The 20453-nt window shown below is 39.8% G+C and overlaps 3 protein-coding genes across 5 annotated transcripts in view; 2 read left to right on the forward strand and 1 right to left on the reverse strand.

Annotated features, from left to right (window-relative positions):
• The first annotated feature begins 57 nt into the window (after positions 1-57).
• On the forward strand, positions 58-4363 carry gpsm3 (G protein signaling modulator 3). The gene is made up of 5 exons (XM_078252229.1): positions 58-466; positions 840-1363; positions 1662-1827; positions 3255-3496; positions 3682-4363. Exons 2-5 carry the CDS (start codon positions 857-859, stop codon positions 3820-3822), a joined length of 1056 nt encoding a protein of 351 aa, XP_078108355.1. The 5' UTR covers positions 58-466; positions 840-856; the 3' UTR covers positions 3823-4363.
• A 3589-nt stretch (positions 4364-7952) lies between these two features.
• dnase2 (deoxyribonuclease II, lysosomal) lies at positions 7953-16993 on the forward strand. The gene is made up of 7 exons (XM_078252235.1): positions 7953-8318; positions 9234-9331; positions 9520-9691; positions 11188-11287; positions 11872-12036; positions 14603-14821; positions 15062-16993. The coding sequence occupies exons 1-7, from the start codon at positions 8289-8291 to the stop codon at positions 15430-15432; spliced, it is 1155 nt and encodes a 384-aa protein (XP_078108361.1). The 5' UTR covers positions 7953-8288; the 3' UTR covers positions 15433-16993.
• Positions 16994-17163: 170 nt separating this feature from the next.
• Positions 17164-20453, reverse strand: part of rgl2 (ral guanine nucleotide dissociation stimulator-like 2) — a 36750-nt gene continuing 33460 nt past the window's right edge. For all 3 annotated transcript variants that reach the window (XM_078252230.1, XM_078252231.1, XM_078252232.1), the window contains one exon: positions 17164-20227. In XM_078252230.1, coding sequence (XP_078108356.1) covers positions 20046-20227 — 182 coding nt within the window. In that variant the 3' untranslated portion in view covers positions 17164-20045. The remainder of the gene's footprint in view (positions 20228-20453) is intronic.

A 20453-nucleotide genomic window follows, 5' to 3' on the forward strand; every position in this document is an offset into this window, starting at 1 on the left:
GTCAGAAGAACTGTGCGCCTGTTTCAACATGTTGCAGTTGGGTATGCCACAATCAAATAAGCAGCAGTTAAAGCAGCAGCTGCTTACAGCTGCTTTGACAACTTTAACTTTTATCTCAAATGATGAGAACATTTTCTTTGGACCATACCTAGACATAACCAAATGTATGACCAGGACTCCTTCTGCTTTTGACTGTGATATTTCACAATAGCATAGCTTGTCAAATGCAGGCTAAATAAATAAGGGTGGGCTGTGGTAAGAGGAACAGGAAGAGAGGAGACGAAACAGAAGGTAGCAAGGCAGACAGAAAGGCGAGAGCGTGTTACATCGGCATGTGAAACTCTTTATTGCTGGGTTTTTTTCTTCAAAAAGATATTGACAAGACAAGTGACAAGCCAAACATGCTGTGCTCCGTCTGTGGTGACTTCAAGAGATGATGCTTTGAAGAGACAAAGTTTTTAAAAAGGTAAGAATGAAAGCACTGAATTTACATGTACTGTATGGTAAACACAGCAACCTTTGGCAAAAACATACAACAGAAATTAATCAGCAACAGGAAGTTGTTATGATCATGTTGTCAAACAGTAAGTTATACAAGAGTATATGATCTACTGTTGGTTTTGTCAACTTCTCAACAAATAGTCAACAGGCTAGAACCTGCCAAACTGGTTTCTCATACATTTCTTTGCAAGAGAAAGAGCACAGCTGCTCTCGAGCAGTTCTCATGTCTAATCCAAGTTACTTCAGGGTTGATAAATGTAATGTTTGAAGTATACCAATTAAAGCCTTTGTCCTATGATCTTTGACCTAACCCCTGTTTCTGTGTATCTTCTTGTCAGGGGTTGACATTGAGATAATGGACTACACAGAGATTAAAGTTGAAATGGCTGAAGAGGGGCTGCTGGAACGTCTCGTCATCACAGAAGAGGGGGACATGACTGAGGCAACGAGCAGTTCACTTGTCATCATACAGAGCTGCAGCGGAGAGATGGCTCTGAAAAAGGAAGAGGGACATAAAGGAGAGAACAAGCATGAAGAACGTATAGCAAGTAAAGTGTATTTGAAAGAGCCCAGCCCAGAAAAACAACAAACCAACGCAGAGGACGACCAGACAGGGGAGGTTGTTGTGAATGAGGACAAACCAGAGAAAACTGAGAACCTGAATGATGGACTGAACAGAGAGGACAGTGAGTGTGAAGGTCAGCCACATGAGATAATGAGGATTAATGAAAAACCTGAGAAATCCAGTGACACAGAGGATGAAAAGGTGACAGAAAGTGACCCTGTAGTGGACATTAAGAGGTTCAATTTATCTGAGCAACAACCTGAAGGGACACAAAGCCAAGAAGAGGATTCAAAAAAGGTTTGTGGACTGTTGTTATTTTGCTTTGGCTTTATCATATGGATTACTTTTAGATTATCATATCTGTAAGTAGGTGTTTGTAATGTTCTTGACTTTACCAACCAGCTACCATGTACTCTACAAGAAAAACAATGTCGTGGTGGAAAAACAGCAGGCATCATTTTGTTACAGAGCATGTGGGAGTACGTAGGAGTCAATAGAATTATTTTGCTGTACCAACAAACAGTCTGTGCCACTCACTGAGCAATCTTTTTTCCCTCCTTTATTCTTTTTCTGCCACCTACCCTCGTTTTCTCAGGCACACCGGTTAACCCATGACTTCCCAGACACACTGTATGAGCTTCTCTGCACCCTTCAGGAGGGGAGACGGCTCAATGACCAGCGCTGCTCCTTCAGGCTAGAGAGTGGGATGAGGAGAAGGAGGTGCCACTCTGAGCCCAACACCACTAAGCCGGCCAACAGAGGTGGGAGCGCTTTGAAAAGCTCTTCTCTGTTTTACAGTGTTTATGTGACGAAACTGGTGCAGCTGTTGCAATCTTGCCCTTAATCCTGGACCATATACAGTACCTGTTCTCTGCACATTCTATATATCCTGAACTTTTATACATCCCTCAACATTTTTGCAATAACTTTTTTTATAATAATGAACGTCCGTTACATTCAAGCCATTGCCAAATCAGTTCCTTTTTTTAACCTTTATTTATTCAGGGAAGGTTCACTGAGAGGAAGCCTCTCTTTTGCAGCAATGCCCTGATCACATTCACACAGTTGCACACATCCATACCTGGAAGCTGCCCAGTACAACCACAGTCTGATCTGCTGGCCACTGAGCAGCTCCACTTGAGCGGTTGAAGGTTAAGGGCCTTGCTTAAGGGCACCTCAGTAGTGGTAATGAGGGAGGGACAAGCGCTGCTCTCTCACTTTCCCCACCCAGATTTTATCCTGTCGGTCTGGCGATTGAACCGACGACCTCCCGGTCACATGCTCGCGTCTCTAACCTTTAGACCACCACTGCCCCATTAAAGGTCCTATGACATGCTGCTTTTTGGGTGCTTTTATATAGGCCTTAGTGGTCCCCTAATACTGTATCTATCTATCTATCTATCTATCTATCTATCTATCTATCTATCTATCTATCACCATTTCTAGCCAATGGGGGACCATATAGACAGGCTAGAGGAACTCACATTAATGTTAAAAAAACCTCATAAAGTGAAATTTTCATGCCATGGGTCCTTTAATTACAGTAATTAAGACTACCAGCTCCACACAACTCTCTCTGTATTTCTCAGTATGGCTATGTTCAGAAAATGGTGTCGCCCGGTGACTTTCGCACGCAGAAACTCGAGTAAATAGTAAATTGTAAATAATTACCTCTTCTGAGGAGTTCATCATGTTATCCTCCGTGTCCCCCTTGGCTACGTTGCAAATGCGTAGAGGAGGGGTTGGGGTGAAGCGCAATCACAGAAGGCTTGTATCATGTGGATGCGCAGACAGTGTTGTTGTCATTACTTAGAATTCCTCATGGGGGCGACAGAAACTATGCACTATAGCTTTAATGTTAAAAACTTATATGTATGTGTTATTGGTTTTTGTATTTATTTTTTTGTTTATTTCACATTCATGTTAAATCTGTTTATGTAATCACCAACAATCAAGGCAAATTCCTCGTAAGTGCTACTTACTTGGCAATAAATCCTTTTCTGATTCTGATTTGTTTCCATGTAATGATACGGACTCAAGTTAAACATGAAACTACCCGTTCTCCGTGACTCAAGAATGTCTTGAAACTTATGCAACCAGCATGTTTTCACATCTTTCCTTGACCACTGATCACTCAAAGTCTCCTGCCATCTGACCATCAAAGCTCTTTTCTCTCATTTCTCCACAGTCGTCTTTTCCTCCATGACTTCACTGCAGAAAGAGGAGTTTTTTGAGTTTGTGGCCACTGCTCAAGCTCGCCGACTGGATGACCAGAGGGCGCAGCTCGAAAAGTCTCAACCACCAAAAACAAAAGCAAGAAGTTTCAGGGGCAGCATAAAGCAACTCTCTTTTGTGAAAAAGCCTGCGCCTGCGCCAGTTCCTGTGCCTGTGCCCAAAGAGGACCTGTATAATATGATTCTCACAACGCAGGTAAGCAATCTGAGCTAGTTTGCTTAAATGCTTTTACCATAACAAAAGCTGTTGTCAGCTTTGTTTCTTGGAAAAATGTCAGATTCTTGCAAAATGCCAACTTGTCATGCCAACTTCAGTGGGGAAATATTTGAGTTTATACATAACACCAGGCATTCATTTTCACACTTTCCTTCCACCTACAGGCCCAGGGCAGGCTGGAGGATCAGCGCAGCAGGGCTCCTGGTCCCATGGACGATGAGGACTTCTTCTCCCTGCTCCTGAGGGTCCAGGGCGGACGCATGGACGAGCAGAGGACTGAATTACCATGCATGCTGCAAACCTGAGATGGACAACAACAAACTGTTGGGCTGCAGTGAGAGCCGTCCAGTATTGTAGCCTTTTTAGTCTGATTTCTGTTAAACCAGGGTTTATTTTTGTTGATCCTGATGATGCTTTGTTTTCGGGAATTGTTATCCCTCTTGATAGTGTTGGTCAGTGTTAATGCTGTTGAGACTGTGGCAAAGAACGCTAATGTTTGAGCAACAGCGCTTTTAACGCTACTTGAGGAATGTTCCTGATGAGATTGTTAACTTAACTGCTAGTTAGCTTATATATTCTTTCCTAGTAAAAAATGATCAGTAGATATGCTTTCTCATCTCGCCAAAGTTTCTATTTTATCGAATGTCTGTGATGAGTGGTTGAATGATTTGAGTTGAGTGTGTTCCCATTCCTCATGTGGAGGAGGCAGTCTACTGATCTCTTTTGTTTCTCCTTATTTGTACAGTAGACATTAGACACACCAGGGATGGTTGCTTCCAGGCCAAACGGTGCTTGACTGTATATGGATGATTCTCCTCCAGAAAATAAACAAAATGTCATTTCAGAGTCATTTGCATTTATCCATTTATTTAATTTGTCTAAAATGTTGTTAGGAGAAAGAGACATTTAATAAGCTCTAGTGACATCGTCATTATGATTATTTTTAAATATCAAACACAGTAATGGCCTGTAAGCCTTTAATTGCAAGCATTCTAGCAGTGACACTAACAATGATGTGTAAAACCTGTTCTTTTATTTTGTCACCATAAATCATCATTCCCTTGCTAGGTCACATTCCCACAAACCTGTGATAGTGTTAAATATTTTTTAAAGCATCCTGTTGCACATAAATCATAACATTCACATAGAAAGACAGGTAGTGATGTCCCATTTATGGAACAAATGAGGCAAAGATAAAGGTATTGTTATTTCACAAGCTGAAGGGAGTGAAAACAGATGTTATCTCAAAGTTCCTGACTTTTGTCATTTTTATTGAAAGTCACATCACCCCAAAAGACAAATAGGAGATTTACACATGTAATGGTGTATTTTTATGAATATTAATATTTATTTGAGGACTCAATCAAACAAAGTTTGACATAAATATAGTGTTAACTGGGAAGTTAATCGTCAATAACGCTGCTTTACAGTATTCGCTGCTATTAGAACAGGGTTGTAACTCATTAAAACTTATGAGCCAACTTGTTTTTAAAGGCCTGATATACTTAAATAACGGAATAATCCAGGGCCACAGTGTGTCACCAACCAGAAGGGCCCCCCTGGAAACCTGTGACCACCTCTGACGTGTGTTTAGCCCACTCAGCGCAGAGGAAAGTTTTCTGAGGAAGTCCTGGCCCGTCTGCACAAGAGGTGACGAGAGGACACTGTGTCACTTCCTCAAACAATGCACAGTTATGTGATATGTGATAGCAACGCTTAGATCAACACTGCTCGTTGAGATCTACATTAAAAGAAGAAAACATATGTAAGTCAATTAGAAGAATAAAAATATTGCTCCTAAAAAGTAATGTATTTTTGTTGAATTATAAATAAAAATGTAGGGAGATCAATTAACTCATCAAAACGTTTCAATTTCAGGTCAAAGGTCATAAGATATCTCCCATTCTTGATGACTCCGTCATTATTCTGTCTCGCAACCTGCTTTTCTCGGCCTCTGCTCCAAATCATCAAGTGCTATAAAGACAGATAAACAGCTCAAACAAATAAGAGGAAGAAAGGAGGAGAAGAAGAAAAGCATGTCGCAAAAAGTAACCACACAAAAGTTGCAAACGAGTCAAATAGGAAGAAAGAACTCATTAAACTCAAGTTCCACTTTTAAGATGCAAATGTGCAATATCTATACCATGTATCATTTTGTTCTGGTATGGCCTAGAACTTATTTCAAAGACCAGATATTAACCAGGTCAACATGTGTTTGTCATTATTATTTTTTATTTTAGGTGGCTGATTGTGAGTTCCTTCTAGTGTGGCGTTGGGGTATTTTACTTAAGCAGAACTGGGAGTGTTAAAAGTCTGTAAAACCTTCAGTTAAACCTGCACTCTAACTTTACTGTGAAGGTTCACTGTCTTTCCATCCTGTATGGAGTTTCAGAGGTGACCCTAAACAAATGTCTCATTTAAGGGGGGATGAACAGTATATGGTCAAATTTATCAAACACGTTTTATATATTAGATATTGTTACAATATTAGGCCTAGCTATCAAGCCACTATGTATCAAATCATAACATTTAACGTTAGGTGTACCTTTTGTTCACACTGAATTTGGAAAAGTGGGTTCAATACTATGCTGCACACAAATGGAATGAGCTCCAAAAAACATGAAGTTGCATTATCTTATTTCACTTGAACATTTCAAAAGGTTGTACAGTACTACATTTGCAATTACACTTAAAAATAAAAATGTATGATTGTGTTTCTGTGAATTATCTGTGCGTCTCTCTATGCTTAAAGTGTAGGCTATGTTTATTTATGAACAGGTCGCTCTTGAAAAAGATATCTCTGATCTTAATGAGACTACCCGTTTTAAATAAAGAATTAAATAAATAAATACCATCTTATATGCTACTCAATAACAATAAAGTTTTGAAAAACGGAGAGATAGTTTTGATAACGTGTGTAAGCAGATCTGTGAGTCATTGTGAAAGAGCTGCCCATTGACACCTCGCTGTGGCCGAACATGGTAATGCAGCCTATTTCTCCCTGCCTCATGGCGCTTTAGATGAGGGTTCGATTCTAAGCGAGTGGAGGCCACATTCAAAAATAACAAAACGACAACACAATCTAATGGGCTCGTATTTTCAGCAGACAAAATAACTGAAAAAGTACTACAGTGGCAACCGTGGCTAGAGGAAATGTGATTTAGCTTAGAGCCCAACTCACCATGACCATATACCTGATTAAAGTTCCTATGTTATGGATGAGTCATGAGAATTCGTATAATACATTAATTTTACATGGAATGTATCAAGCGTTACCCACAATTCCAATGGGCATCCTCAGCCAAATCAAAGCCAATAATTTGAAAACTAAAGCAATTTAAAATCTGAAAACAGTGTCTGCAGTGATTATGAGATGAAGTATGCACCCTCAGTGAAAGAAGTCAACATTGGAGGCCTTTAAATACAACTAGAGGACTCGAGCTGTATTTAAAGGCCTCCAATGTTGACTTCTTTCACTGAGGGTGCATACTTCATCTCATAGTCACTGCAGACACTGTTTTCAGATTTTATATATCTCTGTAGGTTGTGGTGCAGCTGTGAGACTCGGAGCGAAAGGACGTAAATATGTATCGAGATGGCACTGATAAAGAGCTGTAGAATTTGATACTACCTCTCTCTATCTCCCAATCTCGAAGCCGCCGTTGCTGTGCATGTCTGTCAGCAACGAGACTTAAAGTCAGCTTGCTACCAACCTTTGACATCAAACTATTTTAACGACAGATGTAATGTTGTCATTGCTGTTGTCTGTTTGAAGACTTACAGTTGTCTGACTTTGTCTCTATAGGACCCGACTCCTCACTTCATGTCTAAACAGTTTAAAATGAGGGTAGCCTAATAAATTATAAAAAATAAATAAATTATTACTTTCCAGGAGATTAAAAAAAAGTGGTTGAATTCACACTTCTTTACCGGGCTTTACTGTCTCCCTCGGCAGCAGTCTAAATGTTGAATGAGCGCCAACCGCCTATTGACCCCTTGCTATGGCCGAAAATGGTAATGCAGTTTATTTCCCTCTGCATCGTGACGTGGTAGACACGAGTTCGAATCCACGCGAGGAGTGGCCACATTAAAAATAACAAAACAACAAAACATGATGGGCTCGTATTTCCAGCAGACAGGTTTTTTTTTTTTTGTGGGTTCTTGCCTTTATATAGCCTACAGTCTATGGTTCTTGCGCGCCTGTGTTATCAGTGTCCTCATATTTTCGTTCTGTTCCCCAAAACTTTTTTGGGCATCTTACATTAATACAATGATAAAGGGGAGATGTGCGTTTTTGTCAGACGTTTTGCACTTCCATTGTTTTGACACACCATTCACCTGCTATTTTTATTTAACTCTTTTTCTGTGCAGCCCCGCCCATCCGATGCCGTCTCCGAGCACTTGACTGAAACCTAGGACTTTTAGAGAAGGATAAGTCAGGAACAAGGAAGTTACGGAGCATTTAAAACTGAGTTTAACCATATTTTTTTTGTCGTTGTTTCGTACATTTTATACTCTTATAATATATATAATAGTAAAATCTAATGAGCTTGTATCTGTTGTTATTTTTTACATGTGTTGTTGTAGAAGCATGTCGGTGTTTATAGCTTTCTTTCAACGGTTGCATGACGTCGCTTTCTCATCCTGCTGTTATAGTCCTAGATATAAACAAGGATGTAGATGAAGATGAAACTTGCTCAGGATCAGGATTGGGAACTACAGTAGTTACATCTTCATGCTGAGAACAAGTTAAGAATCTATTGAGGACATAATGAACGAGGAGAAACACGCTCAGCCAGAGGTGGGTACAACTGGTTGCCTCTATTTTGCCTTCGTGGTTAAATTATAATTATTAACGTAGTGGCAACAAGCTCAACGGTTGCGACTTGCAGTAAGGTCTAGCTAGCGTAACTGTGATTTATACGTTCACCGGGATTCCTCTAATAACATTTCTGTAACGGTACTGTCGTTTTGATTATTTTGTGGACCTAGCTAGCTAACTGTTATGTTTGTACACCGTTGAGACTGGACTAGTGGTGGAATTTAACTTAAAGTATTTACTCAATTATGAGGTACTTGTACATTTAACGTTACTTGAGCACCCATTTTATGCTAACGTTAGTTTATAATTTTCTTCACTATCTTTCAGAGAGAAATATTCCACTACATTTATTTGATATGTGAATATCTGAAAATACAGTCCAAAAATAAATGCGGATGTAGCCTACAGACAGAGATTACGCTTCCCAATAATATATAAAATAGTTAGCTCCATCTTTACCAGCTGCAACATTAAAGTGATAGTTGCACATTAATGCATCAATACTTATAATTCAGTTATATAGTAGCTGTAGTATTCTGAAATGAGTCATTCTGTATGATGAGTACTTTTACTTTTGGTAATTTAAGTACATTTTTAATGCAGGCCGTTTACTTGGAACATAGTATTTGTGCACTGTTAAATTTGTATTATTACTTTCAAGTACAATATCTGAGTACTTCTTCTACCTTTTGTAGAGTTAAATGGCTTAACTCAATATTTCGATATGCTTATCTCTATTTCGAAAATTCCTTTACTACATTAAGTAGTTTGACTAGTTACAGGTGTACTTCCAAGTACCATTTGTTACAGTTAAGGGTAGATACACCGTTCCCTAACTGTAGAACATATATATTTACTTGTTATGATTAATCTAGGTCTGTCTCTTTTTCTTAGATGCTTCTGTTCCTTTCCCTGCTGTTCTGCTGTGTGCCACTAGGAGGAAACACCTCACCAATCACCTGCTACAACGACCAAGGAGATGCAGTTGATTGGTAATTCATTGATAAAAAAATGATTTTAAAAAGTAGACTTTATGGTTTGTTATAACCCTGTTATGTATCTTAAGAAAGCTTACAAGAAAGTTGAAACAATAATTTGCAAATCGGTTCAGTATCAAGCTGTTTCATTTACACCTTTACACATGTCTAGTACTGAGTCACTGTCTCATTTTCTATGTTAGGTTCTATGTGTACAAGCTGCCTAAAGAGCATGGCGAGAAATCTCCCCATCAGGGTGAGCTGTATATACTGCTAGACAAAGGGAGTGAAGGATGGACTAATGGGAAGGGGACAGTGAACGACACCACGGGAGCTCTGGGCAGTACAGTCGGACAACTGTACTCACAAGAAAAGGTCTGCTTCGACACGGTGTCTTTTTGTCTGTAAAAAATAAGGGAATAAATACTCAGTCTAAACATAGCAAACTCAGTTTTGCTTTACTGAGAGTTGGAGGTTATTGTCTGTGAAATGAAACAGGTGACTGCAGAGTTATTACACAGTTGTGTTCAATTCCTTTCTATTCATGTATTAAATGCATGCATGATTAATGTGAAATGGCCATGCCAAAGTCTACATTTTTTTATGACGGACAGGACTTCACTTTTTATTGGACAGCTCTCTAAAATACAAATGATAATTAAAAAAAAAAAAGACTGATTGTATGTTTGAAACCAAAGACTCTCATCTGCCTCTAAAGTGAATTCATTTATTCTTAAATTGACAGTATCCTTTGTATGGGACAACGTCCACAAGGATAAGACTTTTGGTATTAATATTACATTTCTTTGAACCCACTGGAGTATTAATATTTGTTTATCTGAATCCTCATTAACTTTTGCCATAGTAGTTTGTAAATCTTCCTGGGTTATTAATATTAGATTTCTTTGACTACACTTATCTCTAATTTCCACAATATAACACAACTATATTTAGCCCACGCAATATCAGTAACAAATACTTTCTTCCAGACATCAGCAGATGTAATTTAGTTTTTGGCTGCTTCTGCTTTTTCATTGCAGTCCCAAGACTTCTCATTTTATAGAAAGACTTTTTTTTTTTTTTTTAAGAAGTGTCTGCTACAACCACTTGACATGATTAGATCAGATTAAGAAACTGAGAGTGAGAACTGAAAGTTACTTGCTCATTTATATGCAGCTGGTCAGTGTTTCCGCACAGCTGTGGGAAAGATAATATAGCAGTTTCAACAGCATGCCCATACAAAACATATGATTGTATACCTCAACTTAAAGTGCTCCTATTATGCTTTTTGGCTTTTTCCCTTTCCTTTATTGTGTTATATATATCTTTTTTGTGCATGTTATAGGTTTACAAAGTGAAAAAGCTCAAAGTCCACCCCAAAGGGACTTACCATCTCTAACAGAAAACACTGTTCACCAACCGCTCCAAACAGCTCTGTTGTAGTCCAGCCTGTACTTCCGTGACAAACGCTTGTCACCTTGTACCACACGTTATAATGCTCGCCTAGCTGCTAGCGTGGCACGCCCTCATCCTCTGCTTCTGACTGGCTGGTAGTCCTGACCTAGCTACTGCGCATGTGCGACTCCCAACAAAGATGGTACAGAAGTGAGATGCCTCACTCTGTAGCTAAAACAGAGAGCTCAACACACAGGGTGAAAAGAGGAGCTGCAGCAATGTGCAGTACAACAAATATATGGTGTTTTTTGAAAATTAAACCACGTAAACCTATTCTGGTACAACCTCTAAATACAATTATGAACCTGAAGATGAGCATAATATGAGCACTTTAACCAATGTTGTGCTGTGTTATTTTGTTTTTCAGTCGAAGTGTATCTGTGTCTGGTGTGAGTGTGACTCTTTCTTCTTCACAGAACACAGAAGTAGCGTACATCCTTTACAATGACCAGCCACCTGAGGACTTTGGTGACAGATGGGTTGACAACAGTGGGGGAAGTGGGGGTCACACAAAAGGTAAACACCAGAACAGTCGAGCTCCAATACTTGCATAGCCCAGATAGGCTGCAATGACCTTAAACTCAAAATCAACAAATATGGGCAAGTTTGTAAAGTGTATAAATGATGTAAAAAAAATAAATAATTATACACCTTATTTTCCAAACGTCCAGTATGGGGAAATATACATATATTCAAAATATGCACATTCAAAAGCTTTAAGAGTTGCCGAAAAAATACTAAAACAAAACTACAGAAAAGTCATGTTTAAAGCCAAATAAATTGTTACAAAAAATGACTACCTGAAAGTATCAAGAAGAAATGGATATTCTTATCATAACAATGGATCATATGAGAATGTGAAAACAATGTGACAATGTGAAAGGGCTCGCTGGTAGTGATGAAACGACAGAAAATGATCACCTGAATCTGCAGCTCCCCCCACCTGTGATATGTAAAAATAAATGAAATGATAACTAAATGATAATAATAATAATAATAAATGAGCATAGTTGAGTTCAGTTAGTGTTCAACTCTTACCATCTGGAAGGGAAAACCTTCATACTTTTTGCTGACATGTTTTTAATATCTCTGTTTCTCAGGTGTTGTCTTGCTGGATAAGAATCAGGGCTTCTGGTTGGTCCACAGCACCCCTCACTTCCCCCCTGCACAACAGGAAGGACAGTATTATTACCCCAGCAGCGGACTGAACAACGGACAAAACTTTATCTGCGTTACCTACCCACTCAACCGCTTCCAGACCATCGGTAAGACTGGAGCCCTGTCATGTTTATAAACATCTGTTTATAAACATGCACTCTTTGGGATGATGATATTAGATCCCAATTACAGTATGAGAGCTGGGAGCTAATGAGGACACATTCTCTGCCTTTCTGTCTGCTATACTAATGAATAAACATGCTTTAATTTAGAAGGAATTCCTTTTAAAACGCGTATCTATATTGGTAAAAGTGGTCATTTTTTTTGCTCACTAGATTAAAAATTCCAGTTGGTGTAGCCTCTGAAATCCTGTTATTTTGAAACAAAGTCTGCAAGATTACAAATAATGATTAGGCTGTTATATTGGTTTGCCAATCCCTGGCAATATAATGGAAGTTCTTCAGTGAGTATATTCCAGTAAACATATAATGTGTTACTCTGCCTTAAAGAGCTGCTTAATGAAAACACATTTCAGTGGAGTATTAGTTTCCCACGAGGGTGTAAATGCTCTTTCTAAGGCTTTCCCAAGAATTATGATAAATTATATAATTATAATTCTTCCGAAACCCTAAATATTTGTCTTTCTTTCTCATCTTGAAAGGGATTTCCTCAGTCGTTATTGTCTTGTCCCCACACACTTAATAATCCAGTCAGGTATTGACACAGCAACAAGAAAATGCAGATTCCAGATAATCAGCGTAAACAGGTGTCTTCACCATGTCAGCGCTCTGCCTGTGCAGTTCCCTGGCAGACTCAGAAGTTGGCACGGTTGCTATAGCAGTGCCCGGGGTAATGCAATTAGATTGATGTGTGTTACCATAGAGATATCAGCCCTCACACTGCGCATGCATTTATTCCATTTGATTCTCGCCTCTCCAGCTGGGATGCTCAGAGTGTGGCAGGGTCCGGGGTGATGGCTAAAGGTGTCACGTTTCATTTTTGAGCACCTTGCAGCATGAATTTAAGGGGGAACTGAGATTTGACACCACTATAACTAAAGTTATATATATATAACTACCTATCTAATAAGTGAAAAATAGTATGTTGTCTGAAGTATTTGCTTGTTTATGTTTTATTTTTTTATTTTTATTGTATTGGTTTATTTGATAGGGACCATGCATATTTATGAACATTGTTGTATAAAAACACCATGTAAATATGCCAGAATTAGTAAAAATAACTACTTTTCATCTGCAGTCTCTAGGCAGGTGACATAGGACTAACATAGAGACAAGCCAGCAGTCATACAGCACTCATTCACTATAAATTAAAAGGTACACATAATGGTGACATATACATTGACAAAACAAACAAAATAAAACAAAAATACATGATGACAAAGAAATTACTCACCCACCTCTATACTGCATTCAATTTAACAGTGAAAGTGTATGGGTGATGAAATGTGTGACAGTTAAAAGTGAGTGCATCTCTGGTTTTCTAGAAGCCACTGTTTTAAGTAAGTAGAAGTAATTTAGAAGGCAGCACTACAGCCATGCTAGCGGCTCTGTGAGGCTTTAGTTCGGCTCAGTGGCGCGTCCGCATGCTAAAATGCTCACAGTGTCAATGCTAACATGCTGATTGTTAGCAGGTATAATGTTTACCATGTCCACCATCTTAGTTTAGCGTGTAAGCATACAAACATTTAACACAAAGAACAACTGAGGATGATGGAAATGTTATCAGTATTTGTTCAGATATCTGTCAAGTATTTATATATATATAAGTTAATAAAAAAACTAAAAAAACTTAGGGGATCACCAACATTTTTACGATTAATCCTAAGGGGGACTTGAATGTCTGTACCAAACTTTGTGGCAATCCATCCAGTAATGTAAAAATGTTAAATGTCAAACTCATGGTGGTCCTAGATGGAAAATCACTGAAGTCATTAAGTCATTAAGATACGCCATCAGTGTTTGTGTACAATTTCAAATAAATATAAATTATTATAATTAATCATTTTTGGACATCACCTTGGACTTGGAAATTGTGACGGTCATTTTTTACTTTTTACTGACATGTTAAATTGAATTTCAATTTAGACACATAGGTCCATATCACAGTCGTATAGACTAAATGATAAGTCAGTTAAGCATACAATAATGGATTCGTTTATCAATAATGAAAGTAATTGTCAGTTGCAGCCCCGATGGCGCTCATGGAAAGATGAGAGCAGAAGTGCATAATGGGTTGAGGTTAGAATGAAAATGAAGTGTACAGTGTTATACTGTAGTTACTTACAACAACACGTCATGTATCGTTTAATTTTTGGTACAATTATAGGCCATAAAGGAACAACTTGCATATTGTTTAATACCTTTGTGTCAAAACATATAGACGCAGATAAAGGAAGGTTGAAAGAAAGGAAGAAAAATAACAAAATGACTCCAAAGATAAATACCTGGATTTTTGTCATTGCAGTAAAGAGTGAGGTCCTTACTCTGTATGTGTAGTTATAGTTGATGTGCACAGTGTCGCAGTGCACGTTATTGATATGCCTCTGCGCCAATGTCACCAAGACAGTGCTATTCATTTACTGTACTTAACGAATAAAGTGATTCTAGACTTCATTCAGCGTTTGCCTTAAATCTAATTTGTTTTGCACCGCAGGAGAGCAGCTTCAGATCAATCAGCCTAATGTGTACGACTGCAACGTCCCAGAGTCCTTGGCGTCCCTGGTGCCCGCGCTGGCTGCTGTCTGTGCAAAAAAACATCTGTCTGGTCACATCTTTCCACATATCAAAACTGTATCCAATCGCAGCGTGACTCTGACCTCAAAGGATGGCACCGACTTCATCAGCTTTGCCAAAGGAGCCTCTTTTAAAAATGGTACGACTTTGGAGAAATAAAAGTAGTTTGAAGTTTGTTCTGGCTACAGTTCATGTTGTCTCAGCTTCACCTTGAGTTTCTTTGCAGGTATAAATAGGGCAATGTGAGCATGATAAGTTCTCATTTGTAATAATAATAATTTGCTTCCTGTACTAGACCATGTTATTTAACAGAATGCTGACCATTTACAGGCAATAATGAAAGCATGTGCTCATCCATCTTCCCTCTCTGCCTGATTAGACCTGTACCACTCCTGGGTGGCCCCCAGCCTCCACTCAGACCTCCTGGTCCAGTTCTGGGTTCGCTCTACGGGTATCCTCCCCTCTGACTGCTCGCTGGGCTGGAAGGTCCTGGATATCACGATCATCAACCCGGGGCAGACGTTCACCTTCAAAGCCAGCCAGGACCACTCCAAGTGGGCTGTCAGCCCCAAGGCAGCCGGGTCGAGGGGCGGAGGAGGCTGGGTGTGTGTGGGAGACATAAACAGGAACGAGGCGGAGGAGAAGCGAGGCGGTGGCACGGTGTGTCTGCAGAACCCGGTGGTGTGGAAGGCTTACCGGACAGCGGCGCTGGAGTGTGAGGCTTGTGGAGGAGGAACGATCCAGTGTTGACACCCTGCGGGAGCCCGATGGGTCACGGAAAGGGCCGTCATTTGATAAGGCTAATATCCGGCATGTGGGTTTTTAAGTGAAATGTTTGCACTTATTTGGTACAATGTACAAACAGTATAGTATATATATTCTATGTCAGGAGAAATCGAATCAAAAAACACTTATGCATTTATAATTAAGGATCTTTTCTACAATTTTACATGATTGTGATAATCACAATTTTTTTTTTTTAAAAGGTTCCGTGTGGATTTATGGATCACTATTAATGTTATGGAGCAGTATGTATGGGCTTATCTGCACTTGGGCATGTGCATCAGACCCTCAATATAATACATTCATGATCAGGACCCTAGCAATTTCGAGTGGCCAAACCATGGAATTACAACATCACGTGATGGCTCAAAAAGACCCCCCACCCCCCAAATAGACTTCCATGGTGAAAGAGACGTCTGTAGATCAGTGGGTCCATTTTTTTTTTTTGCGTCACAACCAACACCAAATGACTCTTTTCACTATCAGAATTTGATCCATTTTGTCCGATAACATTTAGAAATACTAGAAGAGATGCACGATTAAATCCAGCCAGGGCTCACTTGTAAAAGAGATTGTAATCTCAATGTGATTTCTTTCCCCCTGGCTCGGCCAAATGAAGTCTCTAGTGCGCCTGCTCTTTGGGTTAGGGTTTTTTCTATCTAGACCCGCTCATTTCAAACCAGTGAGAAGAGCAGAAATCCCTCAAGTTAAATAACTAAAACTGATCCAACTTTGGTAGAAAATAGTGTTTTCATGTGGGACCCCATCACTCACAGTAAGAGGCTGATTTGGGGGACTTTAAGGCACAAAAACCATTTTACTTGTTCATTTAACTTGTTCAGAATGATTATTGGCTGTTATCAAGGGCTGTTAGATCCTCCTCTTTAAACCAAATGCGTACAGAACAATGCTGAAGGAGGACAAGTGGTCAAATCTGACAGGAAGCAGAGGGCTTTATGGGAAACATGGCGTTCATTTTGAAAAATACAAGAACCACAAAGTACCACTTTAAATGAAAGCATTTGTTCAAGTGTCTTTATAACCGCTGGGTACTCTTTTAACTCAAACTAATGTTACAAGCTGTAACATGCTGCCTCACTCACTTGAACTTTTTTTGTTTAAATCACCATTAGCTGGTTTGTGGATTCTCAGGGAGCGCGTGAAGCTTGGCTGGTAGAAAATGTATTAAAAACTGGATTTTAGGGTAGGTATGAATAGTGTGGGATTAATTGCACAATGTAACATTCAACACACACATACACACACTTCACAAACTACAGACACTGACAACATTCAGGTGTGAGGAATGCTTTAATACTTTGTGTTTCATGAATGCTTGTGTTATTAACTGGGTTGGTATGAGTGTTTCTAATGTGCTTTTCTGACATATCCAGCTCCTCTTTTGTTACGTGTTATAGTTGTATCACATGTCCACATACATTCCTTGATTTTGCTTGAAGATGAAGATGCTGGCTATCTTGAATCAGAATAAAAATAATAAAAACAAAGGGGTATTTTTTGTCACTGATATATATTCAGCTTGCTTTGTTGACCTGATCCATGGTGAAAATAGAAATGTGTGTATTTGACATATACAGACAGCTTTAATTATGTTTATAGGATACTCCGCAGCATGGAACATATCTGTCTGTATTGAAAGTGGCATATGTTACAGCACATCAGTCAAAAGCAATGCAATTCATATAAAAGTAAATTTATTACCACAAAAATAGGACATCCTGTGTGTAGTGCATCAACAGCTTTGATGTGAGACTACACAGCACTGGAGGTGACTGCATTTCTTCCACGTACACTGTATACATTCTAATGCAAACACGGGAAAGACGAGCATCCTGTAGAGAAAGGCACTAAAACAATCAGTAGCATAGCATAACGCTAGCACACGTCATCTATTATTACCCAGAATCCTCTCCCTGGTCCTGCTATGCTCGTGCCTCAGCCATTAAGGTGGCCTCACCAGCACTGAGAACAACTACAGGTCACAAGACTTTTTTCAAAGAGGTTGTGTGTTTTATACCAACATGGAAGTTAACATGTTCATTCATAACATGAAATTGGAGCTGAGGCTTTGTGCTGTATGTAAACAGCCGTGAAGATGTATCCTGCTGAGCTGTGTGAAAATCTGCATAAATTAAGTTTAGCTTATGCTCTGTTGAAAAGTTAAAACCTTAGGCTTAATAAAGTTGTTTTGTTATTTTTTAGATTTTCCTTACAGTTTTCCTTATGGTTTTGGTACTGCAGTGATAATCTGAAGCAAAGCCACAAGCTTTGAAAGTGCTGCATTTTTTTAGAGGTGCACTATGAGTTCCTGCATGGTTTCAGCGCAATTTCATTTTTGTCTCAAATCGTAGGCATCTCTCCTTGATCCGCTAGCTGCCTGCCCCCTGAACACACTGTGAAAAAGCCCGGTCTCGGGAGACAACACAGGGGTCGTAAACGTCAAACAAACACTAGAGGCACAGGATAGGCACCAAAATACAACAAACACGTTCCAGCCAATCACTGACAAGATGGTTGAGGGAGGGGGTGGGGGTTAGTGACAGTTAGGGTGCTTACACACCAACCAGACAGCCGACCGTCGGCAGAAAAGGCAGTCGGACTGATCAGTCAAGGTCCCCCGAGGTCCAAAAATGCCTCAAAACACACTGAGGCGATGCAGACTTGAGCGTACGCTCTGCGCGTGCGCGAAACGTAATACGTCTCCATAGCAGCTGATTGGACGAACGCGTCACGTGGTTCTTTTTTCTCCGGAAATTCACAGCCACATACAGACTGTCATGGCGGCTTGTTCAGAATACAATCTCATATTGAACTAAAATAGTTCACCGAAACGTGTTTCTGAAAACATTTTAAGCGAGAAATAGGCCATGCAGTTGCTGAATCTGTCTTCATTTCAGATCGACAAAGGTTAGATTAAAAGATTTTCGTCAGATTTTGAGAGGCTCATCCGCTCGCCATTTCCGAGTGAGTCCCGACTGCCCTGTCTCCGACTGAACATGTCGGGTCGGGCCAAAATGAAGGCCGACAGCTCCTCGGACGGACAACAGCACCGAACACACCGAACAGACTCGAGTCACTGCCTCGCCAGACTGTCCGACGGCCGATAATCGGGTTGGTGTGTCAGCTCTCTTAGTCAGTTAGTCATGACAGTTACGGAAACATGGGGGGAGAGGCGAGCTTGTTCTGTTTTGTTTTGAATTTACTTGAAACGTCAACAGAAGTAACGTCATGCAGGAACGCATAGTGCACCTTTAAGTCTCTTTTTTAAGTCAATTTTTTTGGCCACTAGGGGTCAGAAGAATTTTAAAACAAGCTGTATGACAGCCTATAAAGTTTCAACAGCTAAGGTGTTAGTGAACAGCTGTCCAAATACACCAACAACTGAAGAGTAAGTATTTATCTGGAGTTGTAGCTTGGTCCATCTGATAAAATAAGTGCATATCACTCTCCTTTTAGGGCTAGTTTGGTCTTTAGCAACTTCTGAGGAAATGATCTGGCTCTTTAGCAGATAGTTTGACTTTTTTTCCACCAGCTAATTGCTAACTTTGTATGTCTGCTGGTTGCTGTTGGGCAGGTAGCACAAGGTAGCTTTACCCTTTTTTGTTGTTGCTATAAAAAACAGCTGCTGCTGGAAACAGGGTTTCAAACTAGAAAACAAACTGGGAGAATGAACCATGAAGTAAATTTCCGGGGCTAAAACAGGCCATAAATCCATACAGCTGCAGGGTTGATTATTCCTTTTAGGTTAGTCAATGCAAGCAGCCCTTTTCACGTGCTGGCCTGTTTAAAGTGGAAATCTTGCAGGTATTTTTTCCTTGATGAATTGGACAATTTGGCCTCTAGGACCTAGAGCGTCTCGCCAGTGTAAACACAATGTTGACATCATACAGACGTACAAAATATATAAATACATACAAAAAATATTTATGTCTCATTTGACAAGCTCCAGTGTTTTGCTACATGGATGCACTTGCACTGTATCTTTGGGTCTTCCTCATGTGTGCCGTTTACCAGAACCACATCTGACAGGCAAGACAAGAAAACACTGTCCTTAATCCTTCAACAGCTTCTCAGGTGATCACAGAGGTTCTGACCAATCAAATCCTCCATTTACATTTGGAAGCATCACTCACGACTGAGGCACACAAAAACAAGGGATTTCCTGGTGGCTATAAGCAATGAAATGGATCTTATTCATTGAGTTGAAAATGCATTAAGTGATACCTGACTGGGACTCGAGAGCCAGCACCAAAAGCACTCAGTTAAAGGCTTTCATTGCTTTACCTCGAGGTGTAAATTAGTAATGCATACTGTTTAGGAAAAGAGGAAAACTGACACTGTTCTTCAGTAGCAGATGGCTCTAGTGAATGCAGCAGGGCAGCTGGAGGTATGAAATGTTTGACAAAACATGCTCCGGAGTCATTGATAAAGACTTGGTTTTGGTGTTTTAGTAGAACGAGCTTTGTAGGGAGAAAGGCATGTGTAGAAGGCCACATTTACTGTTTGTGAGGAGAAAAATCCGTCACTGTGGACAAAGTTGGGTTCAGGAAAATCTGATGTCAAAATAGTGTCCGGACCAGTCTCCTCCCCTTGGCCTTGATTCGAGGAAAAGTGGCGCTCGTCTCCGTGTTGATTGGCTGTGAGCTCAGAGGACTGTTCCCGCCTTTCCTCCTCAACAGGAAGTCAACACTAGAGGATGTCATGGCATAGAAGACGTTTCCTGTAGCAGGGATGACCAGTTCTGCATTAGGAAAGGAAGAGAGACAAATAAACAAATCAGATTTCAATAAAACTTCTTCAAAGCTGCTGCTGTGCTACACTAAAAACCTCACGTTAACCATAATTTTAGATAGATGCAAAAGAAGAAATAAAAAGATGATCTCAGCTTGTCTCCGTTTGGATAACATAAATACGCCACCTCATGATAAAACTGGTCCAGAAATACGAAGTACATTTCCAATAGGTGT

The sequence above is a fragment of the Sander vitreus genome, chromosome 6 (genome assembly GCF_031162955.1).
Source record: "Sander vitreus isolate 19-12246 chromosome 6, sanVit1, whole genome shotgun sequence".
In the NCBI taxonomy this organism is placed as follows: Eukaryota; Metazoa; Chordata; class Actinopteri; order Perciformes; family Percidae; genus Sander; species Sander vitreus.